The 25,196-nt window shown below is 42.7% G+C and overlaps 1 protein-coding gene across 1 annotated transcript in view; it reads left to right on the top strand.

The window, feature by feature from the left end:
- Positions 1-2,371: 2,371 nt before the first annotated feature.
- Positions 2,372-25,196, top strand: part of LOC311248637 (telomerase-binding protein EST1A-like) — a 43,047-nt gene continuing 20,222 nt past the window's right edge. The window contains exons 1-8 of the mRNA XM_084339491.1: positions 2,372-2,442; positions 6,635-6,696; positions 7,235-7,380; positions 17,734-17,844; positions 21,095-21,269; positions 21,454-21,673; positions 23,154-23,330; positions 24,949-25,116. Coding sequence (XP_084195617.1) covers positions 7,236-7,380; positions 17,734-17,844; positions 21,095-21,269; positions 21,454-21,673; positions 23,154-23,330; positions 24,949-25,116 — 996 coding nt within the window. The 5' untranslated portion in view covers positions 2,372-2,442; positions 6,635-6,696; position 7,235. The remainder of the gene's footprint in view (positions 2,443-6,634; positions 6,697-7,234; positions 7,381-17,733; positions 17,845-21,094; positions 21,270-21,453; positions 21,674-23,153; positions 23,331-24,948; positions 25,117-25,196) is intronic.

Below are 25,196 nucleotides of genomic sequence, written 5' to 3'. Positions count from 1 at the left end.
GAGTTTAGAGCCATATTATCTTTAGATAAGTGGATATCTTTCGTGTCATTTTCTGTCCTTGCTTGTCATGAATAAGATAAGATAAGATGATCCTTTATTGATCCCCTTGGGGAAATTCAAGTGTCAAAGCAGCATGGGGGGGGGGGGGGGGGTGCTTCTCTGTACTCTCCTTATCTTCATTTATTTATTTCCCCAGAAGCGGAAGTTGGATGCAGTGTATTATTACATGAGGAGCCTGGCCGCCTCCAACCCCATTCTCACTGCCAAGGAGAGTCTGATGAGTCTTTTTGAGGAGGCCAAGCGCAAGGTCAGGCTCTCAAAGTGTCAGAATGATTTGTTCATGTCCACATCGATGCAGACACGTGGTCAGAAGGTATTGCAAGACGTACCGATCTGCACTTGCGGTCCACACATGCCTCCTCTGTGGCTGTGCAGCAGCCAATAATAGTTGACAGGCAGTGAAAGGTATTTCACCAACTGCTTGGACCACTTCTTCAGCGTCCACCTGTCAACCGAAGGCCCCTTAATACACTACCTTTCTCACATGGCCATGGCTACCAAATATGAAAGTAGCCGGCACCTTACTTGAACTGTTGATTGGCATTTCTTAAGACTCGATGAGGAATAATTCTTATAGTCTGTGGTACTATAAGTATAACCTACCTTGAAGAAAATATTGGCAATAATGTTGTTGTTTTTTTCTCTGGAGCAAATACTCTATAAACACAAAATTGCTTTGCTAGGTCAGTGATGTCCCAACAAAGATATTCATAAAAGAAAACAAGCTAAATGCTTGCTACTTAGGCTAACAATGGCTAACACTACTTGATAGGCCATAGCATGACAGGCCATCATTTTGCAATCCACAATAGCAAGTGTTAACGGTTGCGTTAAACTCCTAATGCTACTTTTACCACTGAGGTAGCTTGCTGGACGCCAGATGTTAATATGTAAAGCTAGCTACACAGAACAATCCTGGAGCTATCACATGTAGCAAGCTAGCGTTGCTAGCATTGATGCTACATAAACCGTTCAATTGACCACATGAAAGCGCCACTGTGGTGTAGTGGTTAACACTGTCGCCTCACAGCAAGAAGGTCCAGGGTTTGATTCCTGCTTGGGGACCAGGTTTCCACGATGCCAGATACCCAGGTGGGGTATCTCCCAGGCCTTTCTGTGTGGAGTTTGCATGTTCTCCCCGTGCTCGCAAGGGTTCCCCCCCCCCCGATAAGATAAACCCAATGGAAAAACATGCACAACAACAGATCGCTAACGCTGTGGCGTCCTTGACGAAGATGGGCAGGAGCACTTGGATTGGTCCCCGGGGCGCGGCTCACGTCGACGCCCTATCTGCTCCCAGCTGCCCATGGGGGGAAGGACGACGGGATGGGTTAGGCGCAGAGACTCAATCGCATCGGCGACTGAGAAAAAGACAATGCATGTGTGTGTGTGTGTATCCCGGTGTGTGTGTGCCGCTCCAATTGCATGTCCAGTTTGTTGCATGCCGAATAAAGACCCCTAAAGAGGTCCTGCATTATTATTATTATATTATTATTAATTTCATATTGCTCCCAAATTTGTTGCCTGGCAAAGATGCCACCAAAATCTTCCCACATCATAAACATAACATAAACACATCATCTGCCATTATACATTATACAACAATGTCCCAGCAGCTACAAACTTATACAGGACTTAAAGTGATCCTGCACTGTACTGGCCGGCTTATGGCCACTTTAGATTTAAAAAAAGAAACAACCACTCCTTTAATGTTCAGCCATGCAACCACACTCCTGTGCAGAACAGACTACCAGCTCGCAGCTGAAAGAGATATCTAGGGACCAACTAAATTTAAAATAGTAGTTCAATGTAGCAAAATGCTCTGAACACCCCACACTGTTGTGAGTTGTTGAATGCACCTCAAGTCATTAGCTGACCTTAACGTACATGTTTGGTTAAGTTGCTAGAGCTGACTTGCCTTTTTGTGCGCAAATGTAACTCTTGATTATCATTGAAAATGTCCTTGAAATTGATCTCTTGAAAAGAGTGGGAACCCCGACACGACCCCACCCCCCTTCGAATGATGGATAATGTGAAAATATGATTGGAGAAAATGTGATTGGAGGATCAAGAATAGAGGGCGGAGCTTGAGACAGGTCCAATGACTAGCTCAAATCATCTGCATGTAGTGTAAAATGTACTTGTTAAAAAGCCTCTTCTTCACAGGTGGACCAGCTGGAGCGAAGGAGGAGGCAGGACTCTGCGGGAGGCTGCAGGGGTCCAGCTGTGCGTGGGGGAGGGAGGGGGGAGGATGGGGCTCGTGTGGAGACTTGGGTCCGCCCCAGTGCACATGCAGGAACTCTGTCTTCACACAGAGGAGGCAGCGAGTCCAGCAGAGACTCTGAACAGGAGGGAGAGCTGGGCAACCTCAGCCCCAGTGATGTAAGATCATACACACAAACACATACACATACACGTTTCATGTTTTAATGATTCATATTCCTTCAAGTTAGTTGATGCATTGTTTATTAGTTTCTATGCACTCACCCACTCTTGTCTACCAATGTGGGGGTTAATGAAATTAGTTGCTTTTTAGGTACCGACCACATCACATCAATACTAGCGAGACGTTAAATCACAATATTCAGTACCTGAATATCCTAATCATATTTGTAGAGCCCGAAATCACATGGAATTGCCCCCCATGGGCTTTACAAGTCAAGAAGAAACATCACAATAAATCCAAAACAAAAACCACCATCAAATTCAGTGAATAGTGGAAGTGAATAAAACAAGTACTGTCAATATATTAACGTGGTAATGCTTGTGAAAATAAAAACATGACATATTAAAGGGATAGTTAAGATAGTAAAGTGGTATGAAATACTTGCCAGTAGTGTAATCGATGCATAGCCATTAGCTTACTTAACGAGACCTGTGGTCGAAGTTCTGAGTGAGTCGAGTAGCTTCAGACAGGCAGCAAACAGTAACAAATGTTTTAAGCCACACCATAACATAACATGCAAACAAAAGTCCTTGTGTATTTCTGATGCTTGATTAATCTCTCAGACTAACGCAATGTCTTTGGAACTATTTTGTTTCTTGAAGAAGCCAATGTATTCTATGCACTGGGGCTATCTATCTAGCTAGCTAGTTAACCATCTCTTAAAAGTAATCACATTACCTTTCTCTTAAAAGTAATCACATTACGCTTATCTTCAAATTAATCACATATCTCCTCACAAACGGGCACTTTACCAGAAAACAATATTTTTTTAGTTTGACAGTTATTCAGAGTTAATGTGTTTGAATATCTCCTCCTGTGATGTCATCAGAGGACACAGAATCCTAGTGTTGTGTTAATTACGGCTCAATGAAATTATGTAGATGATTGAAATAAGGATTGCAATACTGAATGCAATTTTTTTCATCTCCATCATGCTGTAATTAAAACACAAGGATTCAGCGTCTTCTGATGACATCACAGGAGGAGGTAGTCAAACTCATTAACTCTCAATAACTGTCAAACTAAATTAACGTGTGCAAAACAGTTTAGAGCCTTGGGATATGTGTGAGATTATGTGAAAAATAAATCAACGTGGTTTTTCAGTGAAGTGCCCCTTTAAAAGTAATCGCAGTACCTTTCTTTTAACACTTTCCGTGCCGGAGCTCGGTGCCCCGGAACCTCCTTGAATGCCGCGACCCACTTCAATGTTAGCATTAAAAACGCCTAATCTATGTTTTAAATTATGTGTCTAATCTGCCCGTCGCTTATCAATGACTCGTTTTCCAGTCAACATTGTCGAAGCGGATTGTTTTTTTATCGGTTCATTTTCGTTTTATAGCATTTTGAAAAGCCCTCGTTTTCAAGGAAAATATAAAGATTCCATGATAAAAGACATTTACTGGAATATTCTAGAATACACAAAAACGTTGTCATTTTTCTGCCTATTTATGAATAGTTTTATAATCAACGCTAGATTATCGATAGTATATGTGTACGTATGCACGCTATAGAGGCGATCTGAAAAATAGATTATCTTATTTCCTCATCAGCGATCGCGCACACACAGACACATCACACATAGGGCAAACGCTGAGATCTCAGCGAATACAACTCTGATTATCCCAAGACTGGTAAAATAGATTCCTTACCTCAGATCAGATGTTCTCCTAAAATATCATTCCAATTCCTGATCGCCATTCCAAATATCGATCACGCTTATTGATTGATTAAGCGACTGACCTGCAGTTACACAGGGATAGACGATAGGGGGCGCTTTTTTCCATTCTGAGCTCCTGTAGGGGCTGCTGTACCAACGGGAGACTCGGTTGATGAAATATGATTTCAGATCGCTAATAAAACGATATTTGTCGTCATCGGCACTCAGTGGGGGGGCTAATAAAATGAGATATGTCCGTGTCACTGAAAGTGTTAAAAGTAATCACATTATCTCTCTTCAAATGAATCATAGAACACCCTCTCTTGAAAGTAATCACATTACCCCTGTTGCCCCCGTCCTCCTCACATAATTTCAGAAGAGACATTGCAGTGTTTTCCAAAATTTCCATACATTATGCTCTACTTGGGCCCAGGTAGATTCATCTTAATTCCTTTATTTTTTTGGTGCGCAATTGTCATTTCATAATGCACACAGACCAACGCGGACCTTAAACGTTATACGCTATGATATCTAGCTATTCAACTCCTCTCACTGGTTACGCTGTTTGTATGTGTAGTGAAAGGGTCCAATTTGCATCCTCACCATCCCTGTATGCCCAAGTCACCGTAAAATCCTAAACTAACGTTATCTGCTAACGCTCACAGTGGAGTAGTCCTCTGGGTGACTTTACTTTAGTTTTCATTTGAGGGGATAGTCTCCAGCTCCCAACAGTGAGGAGTGGGAGGGGCTTAGCCTGAGACCCCCCTCTTTCTCTCACTGTATGTTTAATGATTTTATTAAATAGCCAACGATTACACTATAAAAACTCACCGGATAGTTGATGACAATAAATATTTCACTTCATTAGCTGAAATATTTTAGAATCTGCTATAAGCCATTCTCTCTCTCTTTCTGTGCGTGCATGTGTGCAAGTTTGCTATAGGCTACTCCCCTTTTGACATGGATTAGGCTTGGATTAATTATCTTTAACAATCCTGATGCAGAAAAATACTATTTTATTCCAAAGGAAGATCTTTTTTTATAATCTTAAAAAGAAAGTACCGGTATAATAATCGCCAAAAACCATGATATTCCCTCACAATAATCGCACCATCAAAATCTCATATGGTGACATCCCCAGCACCGCCACCCACCACACCACGGCACAACAGCACCACAACCACAATGCTATGTCCTCAACCTGTCGAAAAACACTGCATGGGAAGCGAGTGTGTGTTGATTGACCTGGTATGTAGAAGCACATAATGATGAGTGAGGATGAGCCAAATGGGTCACATTCCCTTTTAATTAAAGGGGAATGTCACCAATTTTAAGAATGCACGATTCCTCCTGCACCTCAGGACAGTATCGGACAGCATTTGTGAATGCTGGCCACTCTCTGCTGGAGCTAGAAATCAAGAGAGAGTACCCTCCTCCGATTTATGATGTCACATGGATGTAAAATCTGGTGCTGACTTTGTGGAGCCCTAAAATATGAAGTTGAATTATTCTCACACCCCTAAAATAGGTTTATAGTCAAGGATTGCTAACAGGTGTGAACCAGAATGTAAACCTCATTGTGGTGTAAAAGCTCACGCAAGAATGTTATGGCCTTACAAAGTCAGTGCCCCATTCATTGTCTATGGAGCTGCCCCAGATTTTACATCCAGGTGGCATCACAAATTTGGACGTTCTTCCTTTTAGTTTCTGGTTTTAGGAGAGAGTGTTCGCAAATATTGACCTAACCTTTCTGGAGCACAGGACATTCTTAAAATAGGCAACATTACCCTTTAATAAAAAAATGGAAGTTCTGACTGCTTCACCCTCCATAGTTAAAAGGATGCGTCATGCCTACCCATCATCCACTCACACACAGACACAGATGCACGCTGTCCTCCGGTTTGTTTGTGGGTCTATTGATATGTGCATACAGTACATGTGGTAGCTTTCCATCAAGCTTATTTCCTTTCAGACGTTCCAATGACGAAGGTCGACTGAACCGTCAATTAATCATCCTTCACTGTTGTCCGACTCCAATCTCCCGGTGCTGTCTGCTGGGAACCTCATGAAACCCAACCAACTATTTCAATTCCAATAAATGATACATCCTTTTTATGTCACTTCCTATCTTTTAAAAAAGTGTTTTACTTATTATTGAATTCATTATTTATTTATCTATTTATTTCTTTTTTCTCAATGCATTATGTCTCCATCCTTCAGTGGTCATTGCATCCTGATGTAACTGGGGTATAGCTGTTGGGTGGTGGTCTGTACACAGTAATGTGTACTGTCCTGCCATGGAGAATGCCAGGTGTATGTTTGAACAGTGTTGGCCAGTTCACTCCTCTCCCTCTGTCTTCCTATTAAGACGTGTTGTCTTGTGTGCTTCTTCGTCAGGGTGGGACTGGATAAAAATGATCAACCTACAATGATTCACACTTTCTCTCTCTCTTTCCTCTGCTCCTCTCCAGCTTAACAAGAGGTTCATTTTGAGCTTCCTGCATGCCCACGGAAAGCTCTTCACAAAAGTGGGGTGAGTATTTGTTTCCTATGTGCTTGCCATTGAAGTCTTAGAAATGAATTAGGGATGCACTGATCCGTCTTTTTCAGTCCCGATACCTGGGCTTTGGGTATCGGCCGATACCGAGTACCGATCCGATACCCATTGTTCAATTAATAAACTGTATGCCTCACTGTGTGGAAGAGACTGGGATCATTCTTTTGTGCAAGGCAGCATCAGGCTTGACTTAAAACATTACTTCCCTAACTTGTGAAACAAAATGTAACAAATTAACACATAGATATAAATGTACGGAATTGTTATTTATTATTTTATTTATTATTCTATAATAAAAAAAAAATTAAAACTATATATATATATATATATATATATATATATATATATATATATATATATAAAAAAATACCGATACCCGATCCAGCTATTTTAGTCATATCGGGGCTGATATCCGATATCAATATCGGATCGGTGCATCCCTAAATTTAATGACTCAACGAGACCCATGGAATTTTTAAATTTTTAATTTTTTTGACCTGTGTGTGTCATGCAGTATGGAATCCTTCTCTGGTGTGGCCAGTCGTGTTCTGCAGGAATTTAGGGCTCTTCTCCAGCACAGCCCTTCCCTTCTGGGCAGCACTCGATTGCTGCAGATCATCACTATCAACATGTTCAGTATACACAATGCTCACAGCAAAGGTAAAGCAACATGCGTGTGGACACACACATATAAATCAAATGACACAATTCTTCAAATGAAGAACCATGTCACTTTTAGTTTTCAGATGAACAATGCTTTCAGTCCTAATGGGCCTTTTTCACTGTGGTAATTTTGACTTGTCATCGCAGGGTAAACAGGTGTAATTTAAAGGTTCAATTAAAGGTCACATATTATGAAAAACGAACTTTTTCAGTGCTTGTTCAGATACATTTGGGTATCTGATGGGCCTACTAACACTGTGAAATAAGACAACTCAGTCAGACATTGCACACAGCCCTTATTTAAAAACTGCCTTTTAAACAAACTGTTTGGATTTCCGTAACATTGTGATGTCACAACAATACACTCATTACATTATGGTGGTCCTTGTGTGTTTGTGTGAAAAATGTGCGTGGCAACACAATTGCACACAAATCAATTCATATTTGATTTGCAATGCCTAGTTTGTATGGACTGGGAATCACCAGAGGCCCCACAATATGATATTATCACAATACTAGAGTCACAATATTGTAATGTCACGATATTGCAATATATTTACCGTACTTTTCGCACTATAAGCCGCACCCGACTATAAGCCGCAGCAGATAAATTGAATGATGTGTACATATATAAGCCGCACTGGACTATAAGCCGCAGGTGTTTTAATGTTTAATTACCATATGTAAGGGTTCGTGCACAGAGGGGATTGTCACAATACTGTCGGACAAATAACAAGAATTAACTCATTTACAAGTTGTATTAAGTTTAGCAAATAAGGGAACAGATAAATAACATTTCAATGCAGTAAAAAAAGCAATATTTTCGGGTTTGGTCCACATATAAGCCGCACCGTTATATACGCCGCAGGGTCGAAAAATGGGGAAAAAAGCCGCGGCTTATAGTCCGAAAAGTACGGTAGATTTATTACCTTTTTTCAACTGCAAATTATGTCCCCAAGCTTTTGTTAACATCTGTAATACAAATATATATACATTATCTGTTGTATCTAATAAGATAACATTTTCAGTCTGTTCAAGTCATTCCAATAATTTTTTATTGCAGTGTTTTTCTGTTATTGATACTTGGCGTCACCATATATTGCTGTGTCGTTTTTTCCCTCCACCCCTATAGTTTGTCAGTTTGATCTGAATTTCGTGAGTCACGCACAGCTCATTGCATTCAAAGCTACAGACACTGAAGCAGCCTGTTGAAGAACATAAACATAGAGGCTGCTGAGTGGTATTTTCAGCCAAATTATCTTCAAAGATGGACCTCAGGACCTATATTAACTTGTTGAAAAGGGCTATAGTATGTGACCTTTAAGTGTCACAGCCATTGAGCCAGTGAGACCGCATTCTGAACCGTCTCTGACAATACCACACCTAATGATATTAATTACACCTGTGTTTTTCCCTGCAATGATGTGTCAAAATGGCTGCTGTAAGGGCCTCTATTAGCTAAAGATGGTAAAGACAGTAGAGGTTGAGTACTTTTTTAAGATGATAAAGACAATAGAGGTTGAGTACTTTTTAAAGATGGTAAATAAAGTAGATGTTGAGTACTTTTTAACCTCTTAAGCCCTAGCCATATTTTCAGAAAATGTGCCTAAAAGTACATACCCAAGTAAATGGAAGATTGATCCACTTCTACAAGGTCCATTTGCATGTTCTTGGCATCTAGGGATATCTACAGACCTCAGGCAATCTATTCCCAGTGTCAGAAATATTGTATCTGTTACTATGCTTGAGTAAATTGTAATGAACCAAAGGAGAATTATTATTTATTTGATTTGTTTCATCTTTGATGGTGAATAACACCATGCTAACATTGACCAGAAGTTAATAATTGCCACTGAGCTCATTCAACACCTTCTTGAGATCATGTGTACAAAAAGATCTAAGCAAATGAATAAAGGGCAGATGATTTACAGGGGCTTTTGTAGATACTGTACTTAATTTTTCCACTCGGACACATGCAATTTGAAATATGAATATAGAATATCCTGCCTATAAATTACCTTATTATGGCCAAGTCATACATCGGGCCAAATCTCCTCTTTCCAATGGTAGAGTTAAATCTAGATTTAGTACCACCAGCCGCCCGTTACAGGGCAGCAAATGCCGTAAATGAAATCTACTCTTAAGTACAGTTACTTTTGTATAATGTCCATAGCTCCGCCATTTTTCACCGGATTGTGACATGTTTTTTTCTAGACGTTCACAGAAAGCTAAAGAAACAATATACGTTGTATTTTATGGCAATAACGTTGAGGTTTGTTCGATCCGTAAGATATAAACACGAAAATTACGACAGAAGAATTACGTGAAAAATGGTTGGACTTCCGTTGTCGGCGGCTGGTGTGAGCTGGGTTTGATTTGATGTTTATTATTTTCGTGTCTTACATACAGGTGTATGCCCAGCCCATATGGGCTTACAAGACACATAAACAGTAAGTATATAATAGTATACTTGACATTGACAATACGTTTTATAGTCCAAGATGGCCACAAAAAAAAGAAAACAAAATAAAACGTAATATAACAAGCTGTAAACAAAGAAACGAGGAGTTCAATTATTGGTACAATTATATAGGATATAGTGTGTTTTGTCTCAAGTGCCATGCTTTCTCCAAAAATCCTGCAAAAGAAATCCTGGGTAGTGTAGTTTTAGTTTTATGAAATTTCGACGTCCATCGAAAGCCCTGGGTCTCCTCTTTCTTAGGACTTCAACGATTTCATGAGTGCTTCTTCTTCTCGCGTCTAAATCGTCTGTTTAATGCGCAGAGATTAAAGCTCATATTTTGCTAATAACACTTAACTCATTGGGTGCCATGCCCGAGTGAAGTCGGGTTATCTCGCCAGCAGTTGAGCGCCATACCCTAGTATAGTCGGTTTTTGGCAGTTTTTTCTTTTATTTGATTTTTTATTCATTACAGGTCCCACGGACCTCAGTGTTACCATAGGAAATCATTCTGAGATCCCGAGAGTGCAATACCGGCCGCATCCTGCTAGGTGGCAGTATCGCCCACCCTTTGAAACCTTATTTCACACTGTGTGTCACATCTAATTTCGTCCGGGCTGAGAATTTAGATCAAGCCAAGTAAATCGCTTCATCCGAGCACTTCGAACCGCGTTCAGCACACTTAAGGCATATCTTGTGCCACTTCATGTCAGGGACCCGATCGACCAATCAATACTGGAAATCGCGATCAGACAATTGGAATATTCTTTTTGGAATAACCCCGATCAAAGGTAAGGACTATCTGACGTCAATTCCACCTTGATCCTACAATGATTTCATATCGATCCAGCCGATCAACGTATGTAGTATTCAAAACTAATGCCGTTGCTGGCCATCAAAGCATCAAAAAACGAACGCCTTTAGCTAAATTCACATATCGCTCCATAACACAGTTACCAGGAATTAGCCAGGATCACTCTGAAACTACAATATTCACCACGGTATAACATGCGAACGTATACATGAACATTTCTATTATTTTTCACATGTTGAATGAGGGATAGTTAATGTCAAATGAGCCATAGTATTGTCTCCATAGCTATAATATAGAATATAGATATACAGTAGCCCTGCAAACACTGCAACGCACAGTGAAAATCCCTATATTTTACAGCGGTGACCCATTGAGTACAAGGATAACTAAAACGGCTGCCGCTGAAAGTGTTAAAATCATTGGTAAACAAACATGCTGAAAATATACACTTTGGCCATGTCCAGACTAAGACGATTTTGGTCGTTTTAGGCAAAGTATTTGATCGTTTGGATCGTTCTGCCAGACAGAACTGCGTTCTGGCAGCCTGAAGATGGTACTTTTTGATACCACCCTCCAGAGTGCGCAACTCTGGAGACGCCCCCCCATTGCGTCACCATATTTACAAGCGATACGCGGCTTCTCCTGAACCGATGACGCGTTGGCCCATCTCTCCCTTACCCCGCATGCGCAGACTCTCAGCCAACATCACAACCACCGTCGACAACAGATTGACATCTCCCTTAACAGTGTTACAGAGCTTGATCAGGCTTTTACAGCTAAATGTACTTTTTCTGAAAACCCAAGTAGTAGCCAAGCATACTGTTCCATAGCATGCCCCTTCAGTTGATCATGACAAATCCTCTCTTACCTTGACGATTAAAAAGCCTCCATAATTTATTAAATAGTATCCCCATGGCATAGTGTTGAGCTGTAGCCAGCTAAGGTTGATGCTATTCAATGCTAACACCATTAGCAAAATAGCTAACCAACTGAGGTAAACGTTAAATACAGACAACGTTTGTTACAATTACAGTGGTATCCTGAGGTAACGTTAGATACAGACGTTTGCTAGTGTAAGATTCTGATCAAACTGGCCAGTATCACGTCTTCGTCTGTTTGGCTCTCCATCCAATTCCTCTGCGTTGTGTACTTTTAATGGTCCTGACGTCTCCGATACTGGTAGATAAGATCCTTATCTCCCCCCCGTTAGTGCAATCCGTAAACCATAATACTTCTCCACCTCCGTAAGAATTTGACACTTCGACACCGTGAGATACCTTATGAGGAAAAGCGTTGTTTATTGCTATAAACAGAACCTCCTAATCAGATGTTATCAAATTGTATCGTCCTTGAAGAGTCTATTCTAATGATCTCTCGGTGTGTTCAGATTGTCCTTTTGTTATTCAGTCCAATAGTGGTCAGGCCTAGTCGTTAGCCTAAGACCATCCTCGTGGTAGCCGAAGCTACTGGTGATGTGCCATTCTCCCCCCCCCCCCCCTCTCTCTCAATGAGAGGAGAGAGTCTCTTCTGGTTTCTTCCCTCTTAGTCTCAGTCAGATTTTAGTCCTACTCGCTCTTGGTCAGATTCTGGTCTGCTCAACACCCGGAAACACTGTTCGACTTATAGATGTTCGTCGTCGCAACGACGGCCCCGCCTTCTGGTTGTCATGCGACGTGTTGTCATGACAACTGCATAACCTTTAACACTAATAAACTCACGTTTCATTAAGATGAACCTCTCTCCCTCCTGCCCTGGGACTACAGTACACTTGCTCTTATCTGTGTTCTTCCAAGGAATGCAAAACATTGGGCTGGCTGCTAAACATTCTGCAGTGCTGGCTACTGCCTCTTCTTCTATCACCGTTTTCTAAAGCGAACCATGCACATTTCGTTACCACCGTTTTAGCTGTCATCTCTCCCCAATCTATACATCACATACATTGAAAAAGCACCGTTTTCTCTCAATCCCCCCTTGATTCTTATCACCCCTTCAGAATCATAAGACTACTTGGTTTTTCAATTAATTATACCCAAAAATAGACTCATAACAATTAGGGCCCCGCCGTCTGCTGTTTTTTTTCCTCGTTTTCCATTACCCGCATCACACCCAAACCAGAGAGGATAAACAACGGTCATGGAGGAGAGAGAGAGAGAGACAGAGAAAAACACAGATTGCAACTTTTCAAACGACACACCTAAACCCTTCGGTCCCCCTATCAGGTACCCCACGTCCAAATCAGAGCGCTCCCTTCCCTCTCTTACAGTACACCTCCCATCTCGGGCCGGTCCCGTCTTCTAGGCAAGGGCCCCTTTCAGTGACGGCTCCTTTCCTGAGCTGGTCCCCCCTCCAGGGCGCGGTCCCCTAGGCAAAAATGGCTCCCCTGGTCTGCTACTGCTCAGTGTCTCTGGCTGTCCTCTCCACATCTGCTCCTCCACCGCCGCCGTCTCCTCTCTCTCGTCGCGGGTGATCTGTGTACCAGGCTGCGGTGCCTGGCCCCTGCGGCTTCCTCCTCCTCCAGTCTGTCCTCCTGGTCATCTCCATCGCTGTCGGTGTCATTCCCCCCTTGAAAGCAGAAACACAACACCGGCAGTCGTCTGTCCATTCGACTTCCCTTGTTTTGCTATTAGTCTACCATGGCTTTGGGCCTGCAGCTCGTTCTCTATATATTTTTTTTCTCTGCAAGCCCCTATTTGTTCTCTATTAGTCCCCCACCTTCTCAACACCCATATCTAATCCTACAGGGCTGTTCCCTGTTTTGTTGTCTTCCGGCGTGACACCAGCAGCTAAACGATACCCACTCGGCGCTCTACGTTTGTCCCACGGTTGACCCCCAGCGCGCGCCAGTTCTTTCTGGTGACGTGTCCCCTCAAGACTCTGCCTATTTATTAGGTGTGAGAAGGCCCCACTGGAGATCGAACTCCCTCTTATTTCATAATTCAACTTATTTAATTAACCTGTATATCGATCTTATTATTATGATAATAACATACAACCGAGCACACAACATAAGCCCTGTCCCCCTATTTTTTGGCATCCCACGCACTTGGTATCCTCACGCACGGACCCTCTTCCCGCCTCTTTGTGATAACCCAAAAACAGTGCAACAACCAAAAAACCCAGAATCAGTGCCTAAAACTATTTGCATCGCTCTAACATACAACAGAGCAGGTTGGTTCCCTGCTCCTAACTCACATACGTACTCGTACTATCATCTAACATACAACAGAGCTGTCCGTCGCCCTATACCCTACGGGGCTGTCTACCGTCGCCCTGGAGCTGTCACCGTTGCTCTATACCCTACGGGGCTGTCTACCGTCGCCCTGGAGCTGTCACCGTCGCTCTATACCCTACGGGGCTGTCTACCATCGCCCTGGAGCTGTCACCGTCGCTCTATACCCTACGGGGCTGTCTACCGTCGCCCTGGAGCTGTCACGTCGCTCTATATACCCTACGGGGCTGTCTACCGTCGCCCTGGAGCTGTCCCGTCGCTCTATATACCACACTTTGAGTTCCTTTACAAAGTTCTCACATACACCACCGTGTATACACACAAGCAGTTGGTAATTTTGAAAAAATTCAACTCCTTAATTAACTTAAACTCTACATATTCGCCTATGGGTAATGGAAACTCCCCAGCACTACCCCCCCCCCCCCCCTCCGCAATTAAACTCCTTAATTGAATTAAACTCTAAATATTCCCCTATGGGTAATGGAAACTCCCCAGCACTACCCCCCCCCCCCTCCGCAATTAAACTCCTTAATTGAATTAAACTCTAAATATTCCCCTATGGGTAATGGAAACTCCCCAGCACTACCCCCCCTCCGCCACTAGGTGGCGACCTACTCCTCCTCCATGGTGTTTTAGTTGACGTGTCACTTCCTGGTTCTTTATCTGTTGTTATCTCCTCGTGGTGCTCACGGCCATTTTGACTCGCTCATAATGGCTACTCTCTCACAAACAAAACGAACGCTGCCCCTCCTTCCAAGGCCTAAAAACACTGCTGTTTTCCTCTCTTTCCTATCCATTATCAGGGGACGCTTTCTCAGACTAATACTCTTGCCTGATCGGACATAATACACACTGGTACAATCTCCTTTCGACTTTCCTTCTGTTATGAAAACAGTCCCGCCATAACAATTTTTCGATCTGATTCAAGCGCCCCCCCCCCCCTTTCCTCATCTCGCATTTACCCTCCTTAAACCAAAACTGTGCAGCCTGCCTCGTTTGCTTTTCATTCTCTGTAGATAACACCCTCGATTTTCACCATGGCTCTCTGCTCATATTTTGCTTTCTTTCGTCATCTATGACTGTTTTGGTTCCCTTTCAGATAACACCTTCGATTTTCAAAACAAAACTGTGCCGCTCTGCTCTGTCCCAAAACACACTATTACAGCTCTCTGTGTCGAACTAGAAATGTTTACGTTTATGGATTCACTATCTGTTCGTTTTTATTTGGCTTAAGATCAAAACAACCGTGTGCACAGTGAACTCACATTTTTGATCGGAGCGCTGTTTCCCCTACAGCGCTGGTTCGCCTCCTGACCGCTCGACTCGCCGCTCTCTCCCAGGGCTGACCGGCCTTGCTTCGATCATGATTCTCCCACACATTGATGACTGTTGTCCACTGTCGCCCCATTATTGAAAAAGTCTTTATCCGTTGTTTTCTGGCTGTCATCAACAACCAACTGTTCCTGTTGTTTTAATCTCTTGCAAATCCGGGTCCCAACGGCATCATCTGTTAGATTGTGATCAAACTGGCCAGTATCACGTCTTCGTCCTCTGCGTTGTGTACTTTTAATGGTCCTGACGTCTCCGATACTGGTAGATAAGATCCTTATCTTCCCCCATTAGTGCAATCCGTAAACCATAATACTCCTCCACTTCCGTAAGAATTCGACACTTCGACAACGTGAGATACCTTGTGAGGAAAAGCGTTGTTTTATTTCTCTAAACAGAAACCTCATAATCAGATGTTATCAGATGTTATCGTCCTTGAAGAGTCTATTCTAATGATCTCTCGGTGTGTTCAGATTGTCCTTTTGTTATTCAGTCCAATAGTGGTCAGGCCTAGTCGTTAGCCTAAGACCATCCTCGTGGTAGCCGAAGCTACTGGTGATGTGCCATTCTCCCCCCCCCCCCCCCCCTCTCTCTCAATGAGAGGAGAGAGTCTCTTCTGGTTTCTTCCCTCTTAGTCTCAGTCAGATTTTAGTCCTACTCGCTCTTGGTCAGATTCTGGTCTGCTCAACACCCGGAAACACTGTTCGACTTATAGATGTTCGTCGTCGCAACGACGGCCCCGCCTTCTGGTTGTCATGCGACGTGTTGTCATGACAACTGCATAACCTTTAACACTAATAAACTCACGTTTCATTAAGATGAACCTCTCTCCCTCCTGCCCTGGGACTACAGTACACTTGCTCTTATCTGTGTTCTTCCAAGGAATGCAAAACATTGGGCTGGCTGCTAAACATTCTGCAGTGCTGGCTACTGCCTCTTCTTCTATCACCGTTTTCTAAAGCGAACCATGCACATTTCGTTACCACCGTTTTAGCTGTCATCTCTCCCCAATCTATACATCACATACATTGAAAAAGCACCGTTTTCTCTCACTAGTCGAAAGGACTGGACACACACATGCACAAGTTAAACATCAATTAATTTATTACAACACAGGTAGTTTGAGCTGCCTCCGACCGCACCACCGGGCTATTATATTATATACGGCTTTGAGCTCTCTCTCTCTCGTGCCGATAAAAATCCACAGCTCTTCTTCCTCCTCATCACCGGCTGCCTGTGAAGCTGCACTCGCGCTGCGGTGTGTGTGTCTCTCCTATCCCTGTTGAAAACTAGCGTCGGCTCAAAACAAAAGCACAGAACCGGACAAACAAGTTATCGAAAACAACGACCGACAACACTTCCGGTCAGGTTTCAAAATAAAAGAGCGAAAAACAGGAAAGACATTTATTTTGTAAATTTTGGCACGCACTTATTATCTTGAGACGTTTTTCGTTTTTACGGAAACCTTTTTTTAAATGAAAACGAAACGAAAATGAAAAAGATCAAAATCGTTTTAGTCTGGACAAGGCCTTAGAAGTTAGACGGCTGTTTTGATAGGTTTAGGGTCTTTACTCTTGGCTACATTTGAAAAAGAAATGCAACATTACTTAATACGGACTGTATTGATCTATTTATGGCGTTAATAAAATCTTGTACCGGTACCGGGCTGATCAGGCTTAAGAGGTTAAAGTAGAGGTGGAGTACTTTTTAAAGATGGTAAAGACAGTAGAGGTTGAGTACTTTTTAAAGATGGTAAAGACAGTAGAGGTTGAGTACTTTTTAAAGATGGTAAAGACAGAGGTTGAGTACTTTTTAAAGATGGTAAAGACAGTAGAGGTTGAGTACTTTTTAAAGATGGTAAAGACGCTAGAGGTTGAGTACTTTTTAAAGAGGGTAGAGGTTGAGTACTTTTTAAAGATGGTAAAGACGGTAGAGGTTGAGTACTTTTTAAAGATGGTAAAGACAGTAGAGGTTGAGTACTTTTTAAATATGGTAAAGACTGTAGAGGTTGAGTACTTTTTAAAGATGGTAAAGACAGTAGAGGTTGAGTACTTTTTAAATATGGTAAAGACTGTAGAGGTTGAGTACTTTTTAAAGATGGTAAAGACGGTAGAGGTTGAGTACTTTTTAAAGATGGTAAAGACGGTAGAGGTTGAGTACTTTTTAAAGACGGTAGAGGTTGAGTACTTTTTAAAGATGGTAAAGATGGTAGAGGTTGAGTACTTTTTAAAGATGGTAAAGACGGTAGAGATTGAGTACTTGGGGAATGTTTCACATTCACACTCCTTGTGATTTGGATTGACTGGATTGTAAACAGATTTTTTACTTATATGGTTCTTAAACTAAAAGCTTTATTTAGAATTGAATAAAGACCAATGCTATCATTTATTTATTTCAAGATGTCAACATACCACATTCAGTTAATGGACATAAATCCATTCATGTATAGTAAAGGTCCATGCTGGTATTGATTGTGATGTGTCTTTAATTACTGTGGTCATTGTCTCTGAACATCAGATGAAGGAGATGTGCGCTCTGTGCTCCAGGAGCAGACCACAGCTTTGGGCCTGGCCATGTTTGGACTGCTGGTACAGCGTTGCACAGAGCTGCTCAGAGAGACACCTGCAGGTACACACACAGGGTTGGGGCCTGGTTTCTGGTTATTGGCTAATGGCCAATATTGGCCATTTACAAAATATTGTTATTGGATGGATTTTGATATCGACCCGCCAACATTATCATCTTTCACACGTTTAATTTTAAAACTAGCATGGACATGATGGTATCATATGAAACTAGAGATCACAATGAAATGATGTAGATGGAAAAATAGCAATCCCTATTGCAATCCATATCTCTATTTTTCATCTACATCGTTTAATTGAGCTGTAATTAACACTTTCATTCAAACCTCATTCATTCAAACCTTTATTTATTCTCGAAACGACAATTGAGGTCATCCCTCATTTTCAATGTCGTTGAGACTTTACAGACATTTCAATGCAATTTTTTTTTTACAATATAATAAATATGAATAACTATCTATATAGCACTTTTCACACATGGACCGCAGTCCAGAGTGCCCCACAGCAATTAGTATAAAATTAACATAGGCATAAAATCAGCACACAGTTGACAGAATAAAAACTATGCATAAATTGCAGAATATAAGAATAGGTTTAAAAGACAATACAAGTAGTGCAACATAAATGTGCAGACATAAGAATAGGCATAAAATAAGTAAGGATGCACTGATCCGATATTGATATCGGATATCGGCCCCAATATGACTCAAATAGCTAGATTGGGTATCGGTGACAATTTTATATATATATATATATATATATATATATATATTTTTTTTTTATTATTATATTTTTTATAATAAATAACATTAAATGCTAATTAATTATATGAACAATGGGTATAGGATCGGTACTTGCTATCGGCCGATACCCAAAGCCCAGGTATCGGTATCAGTATTGGGACTGAAAAAGTTGGATCGGTGCATCCCTAAAAATAAGTACAGTGTTGCTCGAAGGCATGTGAACCCCCCCGGAACAGCCAGTCCCCCAAACACCCCACACATCAATCCTCACCACATCCCCATCCAAGACACCCCCCCCCCCCGGGACACCGGGACCCCCCGAAACACTGCAGAAGCCGCAGTGAGCCCCCCACGCAAGGACTCCCCAAAACGGCAGCGAACCAAGGGAGCCCAATGATGAAAACCAACCAAAATCCATTAAGCGGGATGTCATCCGTTCAAGTAAGTCTAATGAATGTTGGCTAGGTCACCATTCAGCCGTCGAATGGGGGAGATGGGTGCATGGTGATTGCGCGAATGGAGATGCGGCCTAATTGTAACTGCGCATGATTTATACTCCAATGATATGATGTGATATGACGCAGTGACATCTCCATTTTCCTTCCTCGAGTTCAAATCCCATCCGTGCCTATGTGCCACGTCATAGGCTAATTTGATAGCCAAAGAGTTTGGCCGCATGGCACTTGTACTTCTTACCATGTATGCTGAAAACAGCTGCCTTTGTGTAGTGGCTCTGTGGCGCAATGGACAGCGCGTTGGACTTCTAGGCAAAGAGAAGAAGCTATTCAAAGGTTGTGGGTTCGAGTCCCACCAGAGTCGACACCAAATCAAGCTGCTGCCACCCGTTTCTTAACAATCAAAAAAAGTTAGAGGTATCTTGTTTTTCAAAATCTGCTGACAGATTCAACAGACAGACACCGAATGCAATGTTTAATACGAGACGCCCTATCCCTGATGGTCTAGTGGTTAGGATTAGGCGCTCTCACCGCCACGGCCCGGGTTCGATTCCCGGTCAGGGAAAGCTTTAGTTAAAAGCACAATCCACTCCTTCATGACGACGGCTTCTGATGCTCAAAATCCACTCAGACAACTGCAAAAGCAACGAAAGCATTCTACTCCCAATTGTCAGTGTTCTTGAAGACGAAAGACAAGGCTTGCTTTGAACAATTGGGATGCAGCACAACCTAGGTTGCCGAATAAATCTTAAAGGGGACATATTATGGTGAGTGGGTGTTACCTGGAGTCGCAAGGACTACCTTTGCATCACAAGGTTTCTGCTAGTATCATGTCTGCTTGGTGGCGAAGAGCAGAAGACTAGTGCCTGTAAAGCTTAATTTGTGGAACGTCACACTGCATGATCAATATACACCATTTCCATGATACCTTCATCCTAAAACCCATGGCGCTGTGGCTTAGTTGGCTAAAGTACCTGTCTAGTAAACAGGAGATTCTGGGTTCAAATCCCAGCAGTGCCTTTAAAGCCATCCTCCTTTTTCACCCGAGAAGTTGACTCAGCACATTCTCACCATATACAGTATACCGAGTTTTATGATGATTGAATAAACAGTTGAGGAGCTGTGGCCACTTTAGTGCTGAGCAGCGGCACATTGTGATGGCCTGTTAAATCTGCCATTTCTTTAGAGCGCCACCATCTGGCCATCATGAGGCTGGCAATGAGTGACTAGCGGGTCACCATAGCGACTTAACCAAAGCTGTCTGTAGCGCAACGGGCCAGCGCGTTCTGCTGTTAACCGAGAGGTTGCTTGTTCAAGCCCAGCAAGGGACGGCTAGAAACGTGTTCTCTCCCTGGGATGACTACATGCTGAACCTAATACCACTACTACCTGAAGAAAACAGCTGAGATATGCATCTTTACACATATCCACTTGAGTTTCCCGCTGACTGCTTCCAAGTGGCTGTCCATTAAAGCACCTGCAAGAGACCAGCATCCAACTCCAGGAAAGGTCCGGGAAAAGTCCAGCCGAAGCCATGGGCGCCATAGGCTCCAACCAAACCCCTCCCAGACCTCCCCCAGAGTCGAACACCAGCCTCCCGCACACGCCTCAGACCCCGCCACTGAACCCCCCCAACCCAACGACACCCCAGGGACCACCCACATGAAGAACCCACCACAACCCCCACAGTACCCCAAAGCGTCCCAAAGGTCCTAGTGCCATCCCAGACCACCCACAATGCCACACGCCCCCCCATCCAACCACCACCATGTCCATCCACCCGAACATCCACAATCGTCGGGTCATACAGCTAACAGGGTTGTTGTATATATTCTATATATACCAAGGGTCATACAGCTAACAGGGTTGTTGTGTATATTCCATATATACAGAGGGTTCTATAGCTAACAGGGTTGTTGTGTATAGTACCGGTATATACCAAGGGTCATATAGCTAATAGTATTTTTTTTTCTAACACGTTATTCTACTCTCACTGTACATTGAATACATTTCCCCTATCTTTTTTTATTCCCCCTAATCCCATTTCCTGGGAGCATTTTTAACATCATCTGTCTTCTGTCAAACCTTCCGTCAGAGCCCGTATCGGTGGAGGATGGGGAGGAAGATGGCAAAGGGGCGGAGCTAGAGGGCATGGTGAGAGTCTCTGCCTTCCCATTGGATCTTAAAGACCTGCTGCCTAGCATGAAGGTCTGGTCTGATTGGATGCTGGAACACCCCGATCAGTGGAACCCGCCGCCGTGCAGTATAGAGTGAGTTGTCCTACCTTCTCACGCAAACGCACACAAAACACACACATGCACATACTTGTGTCTCTTACATGAGTACACTAATTCTATATCTATATCTATCTGATCATCTGTCTATTTGTATATCGGTCTGTCTTTACGTCCCACGTCCATCCATCCATCCTCTCTCACGCTCGTCCTCCACCAGCTGCAGCCCGGAGGTGTGGCGGTGCCTGGCCGACCTGTGTAACGTGCTGGCCCGCGTGGACCACGAGGAGGCGCCGCTGTACAAAGCAGACGGAGACGGGGGGGAGGGGGACGAGGACCTGAGCCTGGTGCTGCTGGCAGAGGACAGGCTGCTGGCCGGCTTCGTCCCCTTACTGGCTGCGCCGCAGGACCCCTGCTACATAGACAAGCACACTGACGCGGTGAGGGGGGGGGGGATGTTATGTTTTGGGCTATCCCCTTGTAGTCGATTTATTTGGTGTTAGTCGATCAAGACATCTTTAGCCGATTAGTTGTTTTTCATACTGAATGAGTTATTTCCCGAAAAATCTCTGGTAAGCACTATTTAAAATGATAAACACATATCTATTAAGCACTAGATTTAAAATGATAAGCACATCTCTGGTAAGCACTAGATTTAAAATGATAAGCACTAGATTTAAAATGATAAGCACATATCTAGTAAGCACTAGATTTAAAATGATAAGCACATCTCTGATAAGCACTGGATTTAAAATGATAAGCACATCTCTGGTAAGCACTGGATTTAAAATGATAAGCACATCTCTGGTAAGCACTAGATTTAAAATGATAAGCACATCTCTGATAAGCACTGGATTTAAAATGATAAGCACATCTCTGGTAAGCACTAGATTTAAAATGATAAACACATCTCTGGTAAGCACTAGATTTAAAATGATAAACACATCTCTGGTAAGCACTAGATTTAAAATGATAAATATCTGGTAAGCACTAGATTTAAAATGATAAACACATCTCTGGTAAGCACTAGATTTAAAATGATAAATATCTCTGGTAAGCACTGGATTTAAAGACACATTTGGCAGTTAAATCAACTAATTGGTTAGTCGACAAAATTCTACTATTAGTCGACTAAGAATTTATCTACCGTGTGTCAAACCCGCTCTCTTTTGTTGATCTTCCAATCACAACGGTTGCTTTCCTCAGGAAAAACTTTGTCAGAGGAAAGCAGCAGTTGTGATTGGAGGATCAAGAATAGAGGGCAGGGTTTGAGATAGGTCAATTTCCTTATATTTGCATTGATATTAGGGTACTATATGGTAGAACTGAATGCCAGGAGCCACGGTAAGAGTTAAAATATTTCAAGTTTTCCATCCACTGCAGTGAGAGACCTTCCTGCTCTTAACAACTAGAGAGAGGTTAAAATAAATCTACGTATTAATACTCATTTAAAACTATAGGTGATTTCTTATCGACCTTCAGAAAGGTCATCTTGTGCCAGGGATTTCCAAACTGGATATTGAGCATCTATTCTTTGTACAGTAGAAATGGTCCCTCTTAGAACATGTAGTTTGTAGGAACGAGTTTAGTATGATTATCTTTTGACTTCCCAATATGGTTGATGATTGCAAATGCCTCGTCTTTGCATTAAAAAAGCGACGATGCAATCTAGCTAAAACTATACAAGACAGGCTCTGCAAAATGTGACACTCCTCAAGTGAGAGCTGAGGCTGGTAAAAACGCTGCCGTAACATTAGCCCATCGCTCTCTATACCTCAAGATGTTCATAGGTTACCTCTGTGACACGCAGCCACACAGCCGTAGGGGAGTGACAGAAAGATCAGAATTATCAGTTGCAAGATGCGTGATAGTTCTAACGTATATTCCTGCGCTTGTCCCCCCCCCCCATCCACCTCTCAGGCCATAGCAGCAGACTGTAAAAGAGTGACGGTGCTCAAGTACTTCCTGGAGGCTTTGTGTGGACAGGAAGAGCCTTTGCTGGCCTTCAAGGGAGGCAAATACATCTCCATGGCAACTACTTCTCCTCCCAGCCGTCTGTCGGGCGTCAGGAGCGGACAGGATTCGCAGACGGAGAAGGTGACACCACCCTTTCCCCCTCCCCCTGAGCTCTCTGTCTCTGCTTCCTTGTTAACTATATGAATAGTTTATATAAATATAGAGCCTGAGTCAAATCTCTACCAATATGTTCGACCAATATGGCATCTTTTCAGCTGTTACCGATTGATTGATCATTAACACTTTGGTTGCCTTGGGTTAAATTAATGATATACCATAGGTTGCCGGCTCTATTTGTCTATGGAGAAGTACCCCTTCTTTGCATGGCTATAACTTTTTTAATTCTATTGCTACATTGCCATTATTAGGGCCCATTCAAAGTCCTATATGTATTGTTCATTGTGTAGCAACGTTAAACTTTTTCATTCACATATTCATAGTAAAGTATGGTCTAATGTATAAGTATGTTTTCATCTCTTTCTGCAGCTTTCTCCAGAACGTGATCTATAGCCCCAAATGCATTATATTGATGATGCAATACAGTTTTATGGCAATCAGCGCGATATAAAAAATTCCAACTAGACGTACTTCTAGAAGTTACTACACGTCATCTGATGTTGACCGGATGGGCTAGGGGGCGTTTATAATTCCGTGGGCAGCGTTATACCAATCATCTAATGTGGGTCAAATGTTGATAATAGCAGTTAGTATCGAAGACGGTAACGTTACACGCTGAAACTCACCCGTCTCCGCGCGCCGTTGGGCGATCATCGTCGAGTTGAAATCTTATCATTATGGGATGTAAATTTACCCGGTCCATCTCCAGCTTGTATAATGGTATATACGTCCAAATCATGTTGTTTATCGAGTTATTGGCAATCGATCACTGTGTAGTGTGACGAGCCAGAGTCGCGGGACCTATAGCGAGCGCCGGAAGTACTACGGTCGTCTAGGACAACCTCTATTCAACATCCTGTTTGGCGATTGCGCCGATCGGCCACCAGATGGCGCTCCTGAACCGCCAGAGAGCTCAGTGGGTCCTGCTGGTGGATCTCAGGCCAGCGGAGGGGACATATGAATCCGATCGCAGATCTTTGAAATATTGATATAAGGACGCTGTACAGCGTCCCCCGGCAACTTGAGCATGGCCAGCAATGACGTGAAAAGACGTTTCATGGCAGTCAAAGTGTTAAGGTGGTCCAGTAGCCAATATGTAAAATTGATATTTCAGATGATCAATGAAACATTTTTAGTTAGTAGGTAAAACTGAGGGATTGTTTGACATCATTACAGATTCTACCTTTAACAATTCGATTTTGTCTCCATATATAAACAACAAAGTAAAATCAAAGAGGCCTGTGGTGCATTTTTCCCTATTAGGTTTTAGTGAGTTTTTCCTTACCTTCGTGTGGGGTATGTCTGGGAGTGCTTGCATTCATTAATTTATTTGCATTTATTTTAAATTTGTTGGACCTTATGGTGTTCTTGTTTTGTTCTTGACTTATTGTTATGTTTCTTCTTGACTTGTTTAAAGAAGACGTGTCTGGCCCATGGGGACGTTAACGTGTGTTGTCGGGCCTTACAAATAAATTTGATTTGATTTGATTTGATTTGAGACCACTATTATTAAGTGAGAAAATCAACGTGAAGGAAAATAATTTAGTACATTTCTACTGCTCCCGTTGGTGTCTATTTGTAGAGTGATGACGTCATAGTGGAGGCGGAGTCTTCCCTGTCTGCATCGGAGGGAGAGATGGACGTGGAGGAAGGAGGGGGCGGCGAGGACGACATCAGAGAGCTGAGGGCTCGACGTCACGTCCTCACCAACGAGTTGGCCCAACAGCAGAGGCGCAGAGACAAGATACAGGTAAACCACAGGTGGTAGTGTCTAGATTATGGTTTCTCAACAGGGGCGCTCAGAGTGTCGGCGAGCGCTGGGTGCAGAAT

The sequence above is a fragment of the Notolepis coatsorum genome (assembly GCF_963971535.1).
Source record: "Notolepis coatsorum genome assembly, contig: SCAFFOLD_280, whole genome shotgun sequence".
Lineage (NCBI taxonomy): Eukaryota > Metazoa > Chordata > Actinopteri > Aulopiformes > Paralepididae > Notolepis > Notolepis coatsorum.
Note: the sequence above shows the minus strand (reverse complement) of the source record. Positions and strands in the feature narration are given on the sequence as shown.